The 18,229-nt window shown below is 49.6% G+C and overlaps 1 protein-coding gene across 5 annotated transcripts in view; it reads left to right on the top strand.

The window, feature by feature from the left end:
- The window catches only part of ltbp1 (latent transforming growth factor beta binding protein 1), an 81,412-nt gene that overhangs the window by 20,567 nt on the left and 42,616 nt on the right, over window positions 1–18,229 (top strand). For all 5 annotated transcript variants that reach the window (XM_084709632.1, XM_084709633.1, XM_084709635.1 and 2 more), the window contains exons 4-7: window positions 2,615–2,766; window positions 7,988–8,155; window positions 17,442–17,651; window positions 17,828–18,144. In XM_084709632.1, the coding sequence (XP_084565758.1) occupies window positions 2,615–2,766; window positions 7,988–8,155; window positions 17,442–17,651; window positions 17,828–18,144 (847 nt within the window). The remainder of the gene's footprint in view (window positions 1–2,614; window positions 2,767–7,987; window positions 8,156–17,441; window positions 17,652–17,827; window positions 18,145–18,229) is intronic.

Consider the following 18,229-nt stretch of genomic DNA (forward strand, 5'->3'; position numbering starts at 1 on the left):
TGCTGTCACTTTTTGAGCCTGCTCCCAAAGAGGGGGCTGAGATGTGTCCGCAGGGCTGGTGTGCGTTTCCTCTGTGTTCTAACACATGACATCAGCCAGGCGCTTCAGCACGGCAGACGCTGCAGATTAGATCACCACAGGGCATCTGGAAAGAGAGAGAGCGAGAGCGAGCGAGGCGGAGACAACTGAGGACGCTTGTGAGATATCCCCCCCCCCCAAACACTCTTCTTTCCTCTCTGGTCCTATCTAATTCTCCTTTTTGTATTTCACTTCAGTTGGCAGTGTGCCATTCTGCCGCCCCCCCCCCCCCCCCCCCTCTTCCTTGAGATTTCTCCTTCAAGGTTTCATTCTCTTAGAAATGACACCTAATTTAGTTCAGGCCATGATTAACAACTCTGATAAAGACAAACCGAGGTGTGTGTGTGTGTGTGTGTGTGGGTGAGGGAAAAGGATAAGAGTAGTACTAAGTATCAGTGCCGGGGGCACATGGGTTAGCTCAACGCAACCCTGTACTGAACGTCTCTCTGGATGACAGACAGTTACCAGCTCTTTGAAGATCGAATGTTTGTGTAGGGCTTGAGTAAGAGGGAAAAGGTTAAGGAGAGGAAGATGGAGAGAATGGTTGACTGCTTGGACTTCCTGTGTTTTGGCAGCCATTTTAAACCCATCGTTCTCCACCATCTTTTCCATTGTCTTCTACAAGAAGTGACTGGAGGCTGTTGTGGTGAGGGTCTAAATGACATGGCAATTACGGTGGCAGAGCCAGCTTGGATTAGCATTAGCGCAGGGAAATGACTAGAGCAGAGCAGGCTCTGTTGTGACACATGAAGACTTGAGAGAGAGAGGGGGGGGGGGGGGGGTCAGTGAGCAAGGTCAGTATTGAGGCAAGGAGTGACAACTTCTTTGAGAGGTTCTGGAGTTTAGGATTTGTGGGCGTGCGACTGTGGGTTTGGGGGAGGAATGTGTGTGTGTGTACGTGTGCACGCAAGGTAATCATGATGGTTGAATGGCTGGGATGATGTTACGAGCATGTGGTAGACTTAGGCCTTCATCATGGTGCATGTTTTTGCAAGTGTCTGTATATATGTGTTCAGTTCAAATATGCACACCCTACTGACGGTGCGGACACACAGTGGGGCAAAAAGTCTTGTCAGCTTAGTTTTTTTACATAGATTGAAATTAGATTTAGTATTTTTAAATGGAAAAGCCATTCTTGTATGGTACCTCAGCTATGAAAAGCTATTCCTTGGCTGACCTACCCCAATCTCCCTCCAGACAAATTCTTTGATTATCCTATCCAATAAGCATGTACGTCCATAGTGTTGTAGTGGATGTGATACACACACCCACCACACACACACACACACACACTATAAACCATTTAGTGACAGCTTACAACCAACAGACATATTGTTGTCCATTTTCTACCCTTTCCTTAGAAAAATACGTGTTTTTTGTCCTCTATCCTCGTTTGCCAGGACCCAGACCTGTCGCAGGGGTTTTACTGTGTCGGCTGACAATTTGATCCGGTTATGCTGTATGAAAAAGTCGACTACCGCTGTCTCAGTCAATATAGCTCAGGGGCCCTGTACCAGATGAGCAGACAAGTTCTCCTTCTCTCGTCTAAACAAGTCTCATGTCGTTTAGACTGAGAGACACTGAGCAGAGAGACGCTGTGGAAAAGAGAGAGAGAGAGAGAGAGAGAGAGAGAGAGAGAGAGAGAGAGAGAGAGAGAGAGAGAGAGAGAGAGAGAGAGAGAGAGAGAGAGAGAGAGAGAGAGAGAGAGAGAGAGAGAGAGAGAGAGAGAGAGAGAGAGAGAGAGAGAGAGAGAGAGAGAGAGAGAGAGAGAGAGAGAGAGAGAGAGAGAGAGAGAGAGAGAGAGAGAGAGAGAGAGAGAGAGAGAGAGAGACAGAGACAGAGACAGAGACAGAGACAGAGACAGAGACAGAGACAGAGACAGAGACAGAGACAGAGACAGAGAGAAAGACAGAGAGAGACAGAGAGAGACAGAGAGAGACGGAGAGACGGAGAGAGAGAGACGGAGAGACGGAGAGAGAGAGACGGAGAGACGGAGAGAGAGAGACGGAGAGACGGAGAGACGGAGAGAGAGAGACGGAGAGACGGAGAGACGGAGAGAGAGAGACGGAGAGACGGAGAGACGGAGAGAGAGAGACGGAGAGACGGAGAGACGGAGAGAGAGAGACGGAGAGACGGAGAGACGGAGAGAGAGAGACGGAGAGACGGAGAGACGGAGAGAGAGAGACGGAGAGACAGAGAGACGGAGAGAGAGAGACAGAGAGACGGAGAGAGAGAGGGGAAAAGGATTAGAGGGAGAGACAGAGAGAGAGAGCTTAGAGGGATACAAAGACTTGGCAAAGGGTTATTTGGGGTGATTGTGCTCTGTTTCATTCTAAGTTAATTTCCTCCCATATACAAACACACGCACGTCACGCACACACTCCTTGTTATGTCATGTGGCATGAGGACAGCCTCTGTGACAACCTTTCTCATTGGTTTTGGCAGACACACACACACATACATTGTGTCACTTGGTGTCATAAACTGTGTCAATATATTGCCATGTACAACAATTGGGCTCCATGTCCCCTTCCAGGATCAGACCCATACCAGTGCTTCCAGGCCAGAGCCAGCAGTTCATCCTGAAGCCCAAGTACTACCATACCCACAGCACACACACCCAGACCCACGTCCAGCACCAGCCCGACCGAGCCATCCCCCTGACGGTGGGACACAACCCCGTCCACGGTGAGTGGACCCCAGTCTGTCTGTGGTCGCCATGGTACATTGTAAAGCATAAAGTCATTTCATGCAGGACTCAGGACGAAGGCAGCTTGTGGTTACGAAGTGATGATTTCCTTGATCCCGGTGCTGTCCTACCAGCCCTCCAGACTTGCCAGCCATCAGACTGTGGGGCTCACTTTTTGACTCTTTCAAAATGTAACTTCACGAATCAAATGATCTTTTTATTGTTGAATTTATTTTATTACAAAGTGAAAGTGTCATTAGCTCGGTATTAAGATTCCTAAACTGACTCCGGCATAAGGAGGTGGGAGGGCTAAGCCAGTTTTTTTCATAGTTCCATTACAGGTTGAAGGCATCTTTCTTTCTCCTTCCCCCACCCGCTCTTTCTCTCTCTCGCTCTCTCGCCCGCTCTCTCGCTCTCTCTATCTCTCTCTGCCCCTTTCTCCTTCTCCGTCTCGGTCTGCCCCAGACCTCAGGACACCAGCTTGTGTCAGCAGGCTACTACTCAGCCAATTACGCCGGCGCTGTTTGTTATTTCAGGGCCGGGGATTGATGGCCGCCGCACATTAATCACTGCCAAACTGACACGGTAGCGCCCGCTTTAGTTAGGTCATTATTTTAGCATGGGCTTTGGGCGCGGCGCCCCATTTCTCACATTACAGGAGCCAGGGCGATTTTCTGCGCAACACTGTACCCCGCTGCCCCTCATCCCAACTTTACCCCGACCACACCACGGGGAGAAGTGGTTACTAGTTGCACAGGTCCTATGCCCAAGTATGCGTGGCATGTGAAATACCAGTGAAACCATTGTAACGAAATGAGGAAACCCGATTGGTCATTGATTTTGAAAGTGAGTGATAGCAAAGAGGATCAAACCTAAGAAATGGTGTTGGTCGATGAGCTGGCTGTCAAGTCCTGGCTGATTCCAGTCAGATTCTCCTCTGCAAATTAAATACTTTCTCTGTGCGTCAATTCTTCTATTTGAATGGATTAAAAGGTGGTCATTGTTCCTTGTAGGCACAGACACACGTGGAGTCACACGAAACACACGCACAGGCAGCGAGACACATCTGCTGTAAGGCCGTAAGCTTGTGGAGAATGTGGAGCCTGTAGTTGGGCAGCAATTGGATTTGTTCAAATTGCAGCCCCAGCGATAATGGCATAAAGACTTAAGCATTGCCTGCTGCGCGGCGCTGTCTAAAATGAATTATTAGCCTCATTTTCCTGGGGCAATTTCAGATAAAGACAGAGAGAGTGGGAAGGAGAGAGAATGAGATGACGGAGGGAGGCGATAAACCGTGTCATCCACGGGAGGATCCCTTAGTAGCTGAAAAAACAAGAGGCTCGGTCGGAGGGGTATGAGTGGACGTCTGGTGTGAAGACGAAACCGAAAGGCTGAATACCTGCTATCGAACTTCCCGATTAAGTCTCAACTACTGAAGGGTCTTGCCACGAGAAGACGTATCATCTCACAAAAGTCCCAACTGAGGAATAGAGTTGAGCCTTGTGGCTCGATGTATATTGCCATGGAGGGGGTTGAAATATATTGCTTCCCTTTTCATAATGTGTATTTATGGTTATACACCCGATATGGCGTATTCCCTGACACCCTCCAGGTGTGCTATGCATTGCGTTGGCAGAGGATGAGAATGTTATGATCAGGTGCTAGACTTCCTGGGCTGGTATTCGTCTACCTACGTCAATATTTTTTCAACGAACTTGCTGACTTGGGAGGCGAAGGTCTCCGTTTCCCGGGGAAGAGACAGTGTCTGGGGCTATTAGTGGAGTCGTGCAGACACAACAGTCTCAGTGGGTCTCCAGGGGGCTGCGTGTGTCCTCCTCCCCCAGCCTCTGAGGCCCCGGTGGCTACAGTTTGCAGTAATCTGCCGGCCTATTCATGGAGACCCACTGCAACAAATAACCTCTTGGCTTAAGTCCAGTAGGACCGCAGGGGACAAGCCCGGATGCCAGAAGATGAGAAAAAAAGGGGGAAAGAGTGCACAAAAGAAACAGTGGAAGGGACAGGTTGCAAGACTGAGTGAGGTGAAGAAACACAATGAAAAGAGGGAGATAAAAAAAACAGAAGGATGGCACCTGACGTTGATAAAAACCTAGCGCATCCACTTTGATCATCCACTTTGTCTTGTGGAACACTTCCAGTGTCTACCGCGTCTCTGCGAGTAGCCCCTCAGGCCTCGCAGGCAAAATTGCCTGGGACGTCGCTGTTGGTTTTAGCCCAGCACGCGGTCGGAGTCGGTGTGCTCGCCCTGCTCACTTGGTGCAGGCGGGCAGACGGGAGAACGTCTGTGCCCCTAAATGGCCGGGGCGCAGCCTTTCCTGTCAGCCCTGTACCACGCCACAGACAGCCTATCCAGCAACAAGCCATGGTGTCGCGTCTGGGAAAGCCATTCTCCCTCCTCAGCCGTCCCTCGGCACGCTCTCTCGCACGGGCAAACGCTCCCCCCCCCCCCCCCCCACTCTGATCAACGAGTTAGAAGCTCGCTCGCGGAAAGGCTCGGCTACCGAATTTGTCTGTATTCCCTCAACGAGGCAACCGAGAGCTCTGGAGATCTTCTGCAAAAGCCCCCCACCCCCAACAGAAGACGCACGTCTTCTACACTTGGCCGCCCTTTCTCTCCCTCGTCCTTCCTGCTGGCTTCTTCCAGCCCTGCCTGTGTGGTCTCGGGCCTCCTCCCCCCCCCCCGCCAGCTCTCCTCTCGCAGGGTCCCCCCAAACTGATGTCTGTTTTCTGTCTGTGGAAACGGCCAAGGGAAAAAGCCGATGTCTTGCCATTCGCGGCACACCTGCACGCTTCCAGCTCATCAGACAGATGGAGGCAGGGCCTGAACAGAGGGATGGCGTTTGGGGGATAGCAGCAGGTGGATGTGTTTCCTCACTAGTGAAGCGAGGGGATCCCAAAGCTTTATCGGAGGAGTTACGAGATTTGTGGAACACGGGCTCCCGGGAGAGAGGTGTCAGGAAACGTCTTCCCTTTCGAAGACGTGTTTGATGCGTTTCCGAGCTAAACCTTGAGCTGGTCTGTGCAACGATGGTCTTTCTGTCTGTCATGTAATGCCCCCCCCGATTGAATGAGATTCTCAAGACTCTAAAAGAGCCTCAGGATGCTAAGACTTGAAAGGAAGACCCCTCCAAGTCGGTGTGTGGCAAAGCGTAGGAACGCCCAAAACACTAGGTTTCAAAGCAAACGGGCAAACGCTCCACCCCGTTCCACCCAATGACAATTTGGAACGAGAACGAGGTGACTGAGGAGTGCGAGTGACAGATGCTAGAGCGAGGGAGCCGAGGGGACAGGCAGAGGTGACGTCTAGAAAGAGACGTTTCCGTTTGGCGTGGAACTGCATGTGCGTTTGTCTGGACGGAGGGCCCTGCTCTGTGCAGACACACACAGGCAAGGTAGGCCCCGCGGTGTGACACATGGGGGATTGTGCTGGAGGTAAAGAATGCAGGACTTGTCAGCAAGCCGGTTTGTGTGCGCAGACCCCTACCATGAGCCAGGAGCTGAGTGGAGCCGCACATGTCTACAGAGTCCTGAAGGTCCACGTGAAAGTTAACGCCATCTCTCTTTGACCAGCCAAACTTCTAGGGATGTTTATAACATCTTGAAAAGGGTCTTGCTTCAACAGAAATTTGGCAGAATTGTATGCATTTTTTTTTTCTTGTTTTGGAAACATTAGATGTCTGTGTACAACAGACTTGGCATTCAAAACCCAACTGTCTATTAGTGTTTGGCTTTTAACCGCCGCATCACATTAGTAGTTCCCTCTTCAATTGAGATCTTTTTGCACCTCATAGCAAATATTTAGGCAGATGAAGGCCTCTAAACCAGTGGTTTTGCCTGTTTCTCTGGGGTAGAAAACAGCCGTCTCTTTCTGGTTGGCAGCGCTCCCTGCGTCTCCACTCTGTCTGGTGTGAACAGCTGACAGCCGCAGACGAAGACCTGAGTGCCGGAGTCTGGGGCTTGGGGGGGGGGGGTTGGACCCGGGCAGGAGAGCTGCCAGGAAGCGTGGAGGGGATGAAGGATGTAGAAAGTGAGACCTCAGAGGAGGGAAGCAGAGGGGCTATTGAGGTTTGAGACGGAGGAGTCAATGGATGAAGACGGGAAGGGGGCAAGGGTGGAGGGGGAGGGGGGGGGGGGGGGGAGGTGAGGAGGAGAGAGGAGAAGTCTTCTGTTACGAGAGGAAGAAAGACAGAAGTGGAGGAGGGGTAGTCTGGGATGGAGTAGACCTGGGACAGATGTTTGTGGTCTACACTCTTCTTTTTTCATTGAGCTTACTATTTGAGTCCCCTTTCTGTCTCTCTCTCTCTCCCTCCCTCTCTCTCTCTCTCTCTCTCTTCTTTTTCTCTGTCTGTCTGTCTCATGTAAGAGCTGGCTTTGATGGTGAGGGAGGGAAGAGGATGGGGGAGAGGATAGAGGAGTGGGTGGTGAGGTGGGAAGACCGGGCAGGTTTCAGTCTTGGTTAAGTGTGGGCTACTGCCCCTTTATCCTAAAGCACAGAGAGAAAGGGAGGAGGGGATTTCAGAAGGACAAATGGCAAAGCATTTTGGGAAGGGTTTTTTCTGATGGAGGTACCTTAAATATGTGCCAGGCAGGAGACTGTAGAGAAACGGGAGTTAGAAGTGAGAGAAGGAAAGAGACAAGTAGGAGGATAAAAAAAACAACAAAAAAACAATTTGCCTACTTGTTTTTTTTTCTCTAAGGGAAGAAAGCATGGCTTTGTGATCTGCCAATACCCACCTTCCAAAGAACTTGACTTTTGATGAGGAATTGGAGGCTGTCCCAGAGTTTTGTTTGCCGAGCTCTCTCTCTCCACACAATTTTTTCTCCCTGCGAGTGTTTCAGAGACGCCACTGGATTTAGGAGCAGTGAGAGCGAGAGAGAGAGACAGAGAGGGAGAGAGAGAGGGAGAGAGAGAGGGAGAGAGAGAGGGAGAGAGAGAGAGAGAGAGAGGGAAAGGTTAAGAGAAAGAAAGAGACAAGGAGGGGGAGTGAAAAAGAGAAGTTGGGAAAGTGAGGAACAACAAGAGGATTTAACGCAATTTCAAAAGAACACATCGGCCGCCTTTGGGATTGTTTGGACTGGTCCCGCCGAGGTATTTAGTGACAAGCGGAAGAACAAAGTCATTTGACATGGTACTCACCAGACTTCCCTTCTCCTTCCCCTTCCTCTCCTTCTTGCTGCTGTGCCGGGTGTCACCGCCGGCAGTGGGAAACCACACGGGGAGGATCAAGGTGGTCTTCACTCCCACCATCTGCAAGCTGACCTGCATAGGGGAACGTTGCCATAACAACTGTGAAGTCGGCAACACCACCACCATCATCAGTGAGAACGGCCACGCCACGGACACGCTGACGGCGCCTAACTTCCGAGTAGGTGAGTGATCGGCCTGGTCTCTCACCCCGCCCTCTCTCTTTCCACCCCTCGCTTACAGGTGGGGTCTCTGTGCGTTGTCTGTGGCGCATGATGGGAAATGAGTCATCTGTGTTGAGGAGGTGTGAGGCTGTGGGCTTGTTTGAGCAGTGAGTGTCTGTGTGTATGTGTGTGCGCGCACACCCTTGGGCTTGTTTACTCTGCGATGCAGTACCAGGAGATATCTCCCCCACGGACCACACTACTGTTCACAAATAGTAAACATTTCACGTTAGAATTCTATTAAAGAGAATGTGACGCTCGCTGCTTATTACAAATATGAATGATACCAATTCAGGAGTCATGAACAGAGTAACAAATCTACAATTTGCTACTCGTTTGTACTCGCAGTTCGCAAAGATGTTCACTGTAAGTACAGTAGTGTCAAAAGACTCAATGCCTGACCACATTAGGTGGGTGTTCCTTAATGGATTGCACAGACCCTGGCAGAGTCTGGTGTCTTAACCTGCCTGCGTCCTTATAAGGAGCTCCTCTGGATCCTCTGCCCCTGACACAGACATGTGGGAAGACCCAAACAAGATGGATTCCTGTCTGACACAGCAACACACAACGATAAAGCTCTTACTGGTTCTGCCAAGCACATCAGCCTCCAAAGCCTTGCTCCACGATTTCATTTGAAGCTGTGTCGTGTCTGAGATTTTGTGGGGTGTCTGTGCTACTGTACACTTCACAGCAGCTAAAACCCGTTTCTCATTCTCTTTGTGGAACACCCGAGTCCCGTGGTTTAAGAGCTACAGTGGAAATTCAGAAAGGTGCAGCACCTTCAATGACATTGTGAAGCAAAGCATTATTTCAGCTTAAGGGAATAAGTTGCGACGAAAGCCGTTTGCCGTCCGGGCTGAGATGAGAGAGGTGCAGCTGTCCTGCCCAGGCATGAAGACCGGCCCAGACTGCTCTGTGCCCCCCTTCTGTCCCTAGCCAAGGTACCTGTGGAGACCCGACCCCAGGAAGCTGGACGTTTACGGCCCAGGCCCCTGTCCGACACTCAAGACACAGCAAATCGTCTGTTTATCATACCTGCATGGTGAGGGAGTCAGTTGGAACATGGAGAGTGATGCCTCCTAATAAGAAAAGGAAGGGGCGGTGGAGAGGAGGATGGGCGGGGGGGAGGAGGAGGAGGAGGAGCGGGGGGGACCTGTTATGGCATGCCACGGGCCGTTGGCTGATCAACAGTGTTACCAAGCCCTTCAAAAAAAGCTCAAGTTGTTTTGCTTTGGAAAGACTTTGCCTTCCTTTACTCCCATGTGGGTGTTTGTAGACTTGCAGTATAGACAGGCGGAGTGTATTGTAACTGTCCAGTAATTGCCGCCATTTGATTGAAACTAAAACACAAAGCATCCATTGAGGGTACGAATATAAATTATTATTGAAGAAAAGTACAAGGTATTGAGCTGGTGTGTGTGTGTGTACTGCGTGTGTATGTGTGTGTGTATATATATGTGTGTGTGTATGTGTGTGTGTGTGCAATGAAGCATCAGTCTGATTTACAAGCAGTGGCAGACTCCTTTTTCTCCACATTCCTGCTGGTCTGCTATCCCGCCTCGTCAGCGCTCAGGACTGGAGGTCTGGAGGTCTGGCTGGTGGTTTGGGGCTGCCACATTACCCCAGCGTCACAAACCCAGACCGAGACAGACCCTCTCCCCCACTCTTGTCTCTCAAGTTCTCTCCGTATCTCAATGAGCCTGACTTTAAGCTGGAGCATCTGGACAAGAAAGGAGGAACCCAGCCACGGCGTTTACAACTGTGGAATTGGCTGGCTGGCTGATCGGCTGGCTGGCTGGTCAGCCAATCTCACTGCCAAATTTTGTATCCACATTAGCTCCTCGATAATAACTTTTTTCTTTTCTTTTTTGCTTCCAACCCCACCTTGCCCCTTCCCCCACTTTCACTTTCTCTCTCGTAGCTAGTCCCTCAGTGTTTGTGGCTTTGACCCTTTAAATTAAAGTTTGGACCTGTGCTTTTTCCTTCCATACGTTAGTGGTGAGTGTCATAGCCCTTCTTCTCGACCGTGCTGTCCCAGGTGTGTGCTGAGGCCGTCCAAGTGCTGAGAGCTTCCTGGACCCGTCCAGGCCTCCATATTGTTGTCTGTGGCTGCCAGTTCATTTATGTGTCTGCCACGGTCCAGACAATACAGCATTTATGGTCGGATTAAACCAGATTGTTTTTTTGGGAGGAAGTCGGAACGAAGGTGAGCTTGGGGAGGCAATGCGCTTTTAGAGGGATTTTACTTTTACTTCTACTTTCAGCTACGCCTTCATATTATCCAACACAGCACAAAGAGAAGGCAACTGATTTTTTAGCTTAACTTAATGTGAGGGTCCGCTGGGAACGGCTGGCAGAACCCTTTGTCAGAAGGAGCTTCAACTCCGGGGGGGGCCGGGGACATTGAGTCCGAATGGGCCATGTTCCGGGCCTCCATTGCTGAAGCGGCTGACCGGAGCTTCGGCCGTAAGGCGGTCGGTGCATGTTGCGGCGGTAACCCTCGAACCCGGTGGTGGACTCCGGAGGTGAGGGTTTCCGTCAAGCTGAAGAAGGAGGCCTATCGGACTTTATTGGCCGGTAGGATTCCAGAGGCAGCTGATGTGTACCGGCAGGCCGAGCGGAACCCGGCTTTGGCGGTAGCAGAGGCAAAAACCAGGGCATGGGAGGAGTTTGGCAAGGCCATGGAGAATGACTTCCGAACGGCTTCAAAAAGGTTCACGACCACCATCCGGCGACTCAGGAGGGGGAAGCAGTGCTCTGTCAACACTGTATACGGTGGGGATGGTGCGCTGCTGACCTCGACGGGGGATGTCCTGGATCGGTGGAAGGAACACTTCGCAGACCTCCTTAATTCCACCAACACGCTTTCCGACGTGGAAGCAGAGTCTGGGGACAACGGGGGGGGCCCTTCTATGAGGTCGCAGAGGTGGTAAAAAAGATCTGCGGTGGTAGGGCCCCTGGGGTGGATAAGGTCCGCCTCCGCTCTGGATGTTGTAGGGCTGTCTTGGTTGACACGACTCTGCAACATCGCGCGGACATCGGGGACAGTGCCTCTGGACTGGCAGACCGGGGTGGTGGTTCCCCTCTTTAAAAAGGGGGACCAGAGGGTGTGCTCCAACTTTAGGGGGATCACACTCCTCAGCCTCCCTGGGAAAGTCTATTCAGGGGTCCTGGAGAGGAGGGTCCGTCGGATTGTCGAACCTCGGATTCAGGAGGAGCAATGTGGTTTTCGTCCTGGCTGTACATGGGAGTTCGCCCAACCAGTCTACACATGTTTGTGGATTTGGAAAAGGCGTTCGACCGTGTCCCTCGGGGGCTCATGTCATGCTCATTCGCCTTTCGACTCAGCTCCTTCTTCACCAAGACGGTCCAATACGGGCTCTGCAGGTGGTGGTGGCTCGGGCATCTGATCAGGATGCCTCCTGGACACCTCCCTGTTGAGGTGTTCTGGGCACGTCCCACTGGGAAGATGGCCCAGGGAAGACCCAGGACACGCTGGAGGGACTATGTCTCTCGGCTGGCCTGGGAACGCCTCGGTGTCCCCCAGGAAGAGCTGGTGGAAGTGGGTAAGTGAGGGAAGTCTGGGCCTCCCTGCTTAGGTTGCTGCTCCTGCGACCCGACCCCCGGATAAGCGGTAGATGATGAGAGACGAGACCTGTTGAGGTGAGGTGGGCTGAAATGGAGGGGACATAATCCATTTTTTCCAGGTGTGTTGTTGACTTTGGGAGGAGATGGCTGTCTGGATGCCCTATTTGTCTCGAATCCAGTTTGGAACTGGATTATTGAGCATTACACACTAATAGTGCTTTTAGGCATTTTACAGGGCCAGTGGACTGTAATCAGCTGTTGGTCAGTCCCTACATGAAACCATGTGAGGTTCCAAGCTAGAGACTGAGGAAAAAGTCTAAAACCCCCCATAAATGAGCCAGCCACATATTCAGCACCCACACTTTCCCCAAATTTTATAGGCTCCCTAACTCCCACGTACGCAAGTCGTGGCCAGGCAATCATCTGGTGAGGGATGAAAAACCTGAACAGAGGATAGAGGAGGAGGAAAGCGGGACTGGGAGGGTGGGGTTGGGCTGGGGGGGTGGTCGAGTGGTTGCCAGGTTTGGAGTGTGCTGGAGAGTTTATGAGCTGTGCAGCCCTAGCCTTATAAGGAGCTTGGGATGGCTGGAGTCTACTGCTCCTCTGGTAGCTGTCATTTCCTCCTTGTCAGATTTCATTAGCTTATAATCACTGTCATTTTTTCCCAGCAACTTTCTTTTTTTTTTTTGTCCGCTCTACCTGGCAGGAGGGGGGAAGACTAGCCCTTGTTTTTACAGTCTCCTCAGATGGAGCTGCCGGTGGTGGAATTGGGGTGGAGGGGCTGCGACAAGGGCTTCTTAGGTTGCCAGGTTCTGTGCCCGCAATAAACACCAGGCGCTTGGCTCTCTGGTGAGTCTAGGGTTGCTCGGTCTGGGCCAACCTGTCCCACTTCTCTAACCGCTAAGTGGGAATTTTCTACAAAGCGCCAGACTGGTCTTCTTAAAATCTCATTAGGCACCCAGGGGCCCTCCTCGCAGCTGCCTGCTGACCCAGGCTGCTCTAATCACGGTCCCCAGGCCCAGGGAGCAGTGCGGCCTGGCTTAATGAAGCAGCTCCGGGACTCTGATCCTACCTAGCTACCTCTCTGCCTTTCCAGGCTTAGAAACTCAGTGGCTGGCTGACGAGGAGGAAATTAGAGATGTGTGTGTGTGTGTTTATGTGGGGGAGGATAGGAGTTGGTGGTTGTGTGTGTGGTGGTGGTTGGGGGGGGGGGGGGGGAGGGTGGCTTGGCGGTTGTGTGTGTGCGCGTGCATACGAATACACGTGTGTTTGTGTGTTGGTTTGTGCAGTCCCATTAAACAGTCCCATCCAGCGCTACTATTATGTGCATCGTCTGGAAGAAAGATATTGTTTAGTCTGATGGATGTACAGTACAAGACACTTCAAATCTCAGACCATCAGACTGCTCATCCCAATAGTCACCAGCTCTTTCTAGAGTATAACCACTGCTTCAGTCTGGGAGATGAACCCACCTCTTTTTCGGCACATCTCAATTTCGTTTTTTTGGTAGATATCACTTCATATGATTTTCTCTAAGCGGATGTCTACCAGAGAACTGTGTCAGATACAATCGCTCAACTGCTGTTTCAAACACTGGAATTCCCCCTTCCTTTCTCGCTATGATCTTGAGCCACACACAGCCTCAGTAGCATGTTCCCTGCCCACAACAAGTTGACTCTGCAACCATTATGGGTAGGTGTGGTTAGCCTTCATCGGGAATGGTCTGACATCATTTAGGGAGGGAGGTTGTGGTGGCCATTTTGCTTTGGTGTCATGGCTTCATTAGCTGTGTGGGTTCTGTGGCTTCTGGTTCAGTCTACCTACTGTTTCTTCACATTACACCTCAGACACTCTGGCAAGAGATGGGAAAACATGTCAGTTCACTTAAGGCTTCAATCAGTTACTCATCGTTTGGTTACAGTAGATTTGTTGTGTGTAAACCTCATTCAGTGTGTTTTCATGTGGGATGTTCTCAATAGAAATAACAGCTTTTATGGTAACTCCTTGTCAGTTTGTCCAGCTGGCCTTTTTGCACTCAATTTGTTATAACTGCTGTCTTTGCGGTTCAGTGTCTGAGAGCTTGTCCATTGAGCCTTGGAACGTTTGCTGTCTGGTGAACCTACCAGGTGACAGTCAAATGTCAACATCTGTAAAGGGCAATGTGGAAATGGACCAGTTTTCTGGAGAAAAACAACACTTGGACCACCTGCTTCTCTACAGTACATAATGCTGTCTGTAGACATCCAACACAACCTCAAATCTCTATGAAACCATCTACTGGTATAACATTCTTCTCAAGGCGAGAGTTGGAGATTATAGATTGATGATAGCAAGCAATGAATAATTGGGATGGAGAAGGAGAAAAGTACAAAGAAAAAATAGGGAGATAAAACTGTGAATGGAAACTGGCCAGGACTCTATGCCAGAGGGAACCAGAGAGAGAGAGAGACAGAGAGAGAGAGAGAGAGAGAGAGAGAGAGAGAGAGAGAGAGAGAGGGGGACAGAGACAGGGACATGGTTCTGAGGTTTCTAAGCTGTGTGTTATTGCCACTGTAATGAGAGGCTTGGGGAGAGGATGATTTATTCTAGCTGTCATTATGTGTCACCACGTGAAATCCCTGAAACCCTGTCCTTTCCTAGAGGGCAAAACACCAAAGTATGGTATGGGCATAATGTTTATTGTAGTAATAGTGGTGATTTGGAAACGGAGCAAAAGTATCCAAAGTACAAAAAGAGCACCATTTAAATGTAGAAGTATTTTAACAGTAAGGATTCATTTAAATGTTATTTAATAGAAAATGTGGTGTAATTTTTAAGTTATGACCACATAACTCTTTTAATACTATTGAAACACTGGCAAAAGGCAAGTGCTGATGCTTTCCAGTGAAAAATATGGAACTCCTAAAAGCGTGTGAATGAATTACCTGGAGGTGTGGAACATTACACTTTAACCCTTCCAGGAAGTTGTCAGCTTGTGTGTATCCTTGTTTTACATGCTCTTCTACGACCGGCAGCGCCAGGAGAATGTGATTACTAGTTCTCTTTTGCTCAATTAAGCAATCGACTCGCGATTCAACCGAGAAGATTCCTACCTTTGCTGAAGTAACAATAGGCACAGATTTTCCTCCTAGGGAGCAGGTATCCAATTGTGTGTGTGAGTCTGTGTATGTATGCGTTTTTGTGTGTCTGTCTGTGTGTATTGCGTGTGTGTGTGTGTGTGTGTGTGTCTGGGGAGTTCAAGCAGACGGGGGATGTCAGTTATATCTCCCTAGCCAGTGCTCAGCCCACTGTGTCTGAGATCCTTTGGGGAAAGCCGACACACACTCAGACACGAAAACCTACTGCCTATGGGGAAAACAACAGTTTTTCCCTCCATCTCTCTCTCTCTCTTTTTCTCTCTTACACACACACACTGTACCGGCCCTCCCCTCCTGGGCTTGGTCTGCTGGCCAGCTCTGGAATAAACTGACAGCTTGATTCATACTGCCGACCCACACGCCATTGACACATATTTCAAATACACTGGGGGGATTGGGCTCTCTCAGCTCTTTTCCAGAGCACGCCTCAGCAAACAGAACCCTCCTCAGCAAACAGAACCCTCCTCAGATCGGCCTTCAGCCTCAATTACTCCAAATTGCTGCCGGAGTGGAGCCGTTAATTAGGATTCCTCCGTCAGGAGGAACCCTTTTGGTTTTGCTGGTATTATTATTATCATTCTAGTAACCTACTAATTCAGAAATCATGGGTAAAAAGTTTTGAAGTTTGGCAAAGTGATACAACATGCCATAACTAACCGCCACACCACGAATGGCCCACATGGGACCATAGGGGGCGCCACAGGCCACGCCCAAAAGTCATATTTTCAAAGTGATGGCATTTCCACCCTATTTCTCAAATTCTTCTGAAAAATTGTGGACATGGCTCATTTCTCATGGAGAACAAAAATGCATTGGTCTCTTAATTTTTTCCAGTGCTGTATATCTGGACAAAATGAAAGCCTTCTGAACACCGGCCATTCCTTTGATACTATAGCTGGACTGAATGTCAACCTTCTGGACACTGACCATTCATTTGATGTTATACCTGTCAGCCTTCTTTACAGTTGTTCTGGTAAGACGCTGAACTGGGAAGTCAAAGATTGAAATCCAGCCATAGCATTTCTTCTTTTTTTTTATTCTGACAGAAATACCGGTTTCTGGTCTTCTGGTCAATCCTCTGGTTGTCAAACACAGCAATGATTCATCTGTAGTATCTATTTATCTCATGACATGATTATCTGTTTAGCGACACTGTAAGCCACTGCAAAGCAAGTCAGGTACATTTAGCTACCTGAAGCGGTTTACCTCTAGTCATAACTGTAACAGATGTTTCACTCTGAGGTAAATACTACCCACAATGCTCCAGAACTGTTGTGTTTTGTAGATAAGATTGTGCTACATTGAGCCAGCATATTGGAGTTCTTGCATTATGTGTGTAAAAGTTGTATTCTGATCGATATTGTAAGACTGTATTGGCAGTGTATTCCCATTCACGTTAGTCACTCAGGCATTCACGCAAACAAACATTCCTAATATGAAAGTATATGTGTCTCAGTTTGCAAGAGTGTAGCATCTGGAATCCAAAGGTACTGGTTCAAATGCAGATGCATGCGGAGATTTAGAATTCGGCAGGATGAAATCTGCCTTCACAGTTCCTTTGTCGGCAGTGAAGTGTAATCCTCTAATATGTCAATTTTGCAATATTTTGCTATTTTGAGGAATAATCCAACATTGCTGCTTGCAGCTATGTTATAATTTAGATTTTTTGTTTGTTTAATATGTATCTGGCCTGCAGAATGTAGTGAGCTAAGCTAAGGTGGGTTTGGTGTGGTGTGTTGACAAGCTGAATCTCTGAAAGAAATGTTGTAAATAAGCCTTGGGTGACTTACAGCTCTTCAGAGAAAGACAATAACAGACAGGGAAAAAGAAACAAGTGACCAAAATGTTTGTTGTTGTTGTCAGAACTACCATAGAACACAAGAAGAGACTTGAATTATCATTGTTTACCCTCAAATGGAACATCTTTTCCTCCTCTTGGGAGGAACACCGTCTTGTTGGCACCTCTTGAATTCGTAGTTGGGTCCTCGTCAGACATCTCCTTCTGGGTCTAAGGACTGACTGGAAACTAGGCTTGCGCCCAACACAACATGCCCCACTCAGGATGGAGAACAAGCCTTAGGACCTGGAATACATGAATACATTAGCAGGTCGCTCAATTAGCTGCAGGTTTGCTAAGGCATTATGCAGTTTCCAGGCATAGTGGATCATTTACCATACGGCCCTCGGTGATGAATATTGATAGTGAGGGAGGATTGGACACTGAGGTGAATGTGTAATGTCCTCGAACTCGAGGAAAGCATGGTTAAATAGAACTTGTTCTTTTGCTCTAGAATCGCGGTGTCTTTTTTGTGATTTGTGGACCTTGATGATGAGAGATGGGAGGATGATGAGAGATGGGAGGAAGATCCCTCTGTGGCTTTCATGTGTGTGTGTGGGTGTGGGTGTGGGTGTGGGTGTGTGTGTGTGTGTGTGTGTGTGTGGTTGTGTGTGTTGCCCATATATATGGCCAAAACTGCAATATGCCCATTGTGTACAAACACTCTCATCATGTGTTTTGCCAGTGGTCTGCCATCTTCCTTGCATCAATGGAGGAAAGTGCAGTGCCAGGGACAAGTGTCAGTGCCCGCCCAACTTCACCGGAAAGTTCTGCCAGATGCCTGTCCAGAACGGCCGTCACCATCACCAGCAGAGCTCCTCCAGCTTCAGCCACACATCCCAGATCCACTCAACACACACACTGCCCCTGACCTACAGTAACGGGCAGAATCCAGGTAAAAGAAGGAGCCACTTCTAAATAATTCACTGTGCTGAATAAAGTCATGGTTTGTAGCACACAGTCTTTGTCAATAAACGCAAAGAAATAAATCATTCATGAAGGTTTCTCTCCAATTAGCTTAATAGCCGTTCCTCTGCGTAAACAACCTCTTCTGACCCTGTTCTCCCCTAGTCAATTTCAACCCCAGCATCGTGAACATCCATGTCAAACACCCTCCGGAAGCCTCGGTCCAGATCCACCAGGTGTCCCAACTGGACTCAAACGGCCAGAAGGTGAAGGGCTCGTCCCGCTCCTCCCAGTCGGGCTCCACCTACACCACCTACCACCACTCGGAGAGCAACCAGAAGATCCACCACCACCAGCAGCAGCACCAGCAGCAGCAGCAGCAGCAGCAAGGTCACAATGTCATCCAGCATGGCTATGGGCACCACTACCAGCCCGTCACCGCCCCCCTTGGGCGCTGCTTCCAGGAGACCGCTGGGACGCAGGTGAGACAGCAGGCGGGAGGATCTGTGGGCGTGCAGCATCTGTGGGCATGGATATGGAGAGGAGGAGGTAGAGGGGTAGCTTTAT

This window comes from Hypomesus nipponensis, chromosome 11 (assembly GCF_054491055.1).
Source record: "Hypomesus nipponensis isolate SF chromosome 11, ASM5449105v1, whole genome shotgun sequence".
NCBI classification, from domain to species: Eukaryota; Metazoa; Chordata; class Actinopteri; order Osmeriformes; family Osmeridae; genus Hypomesus; species Hypomesus nipponensis.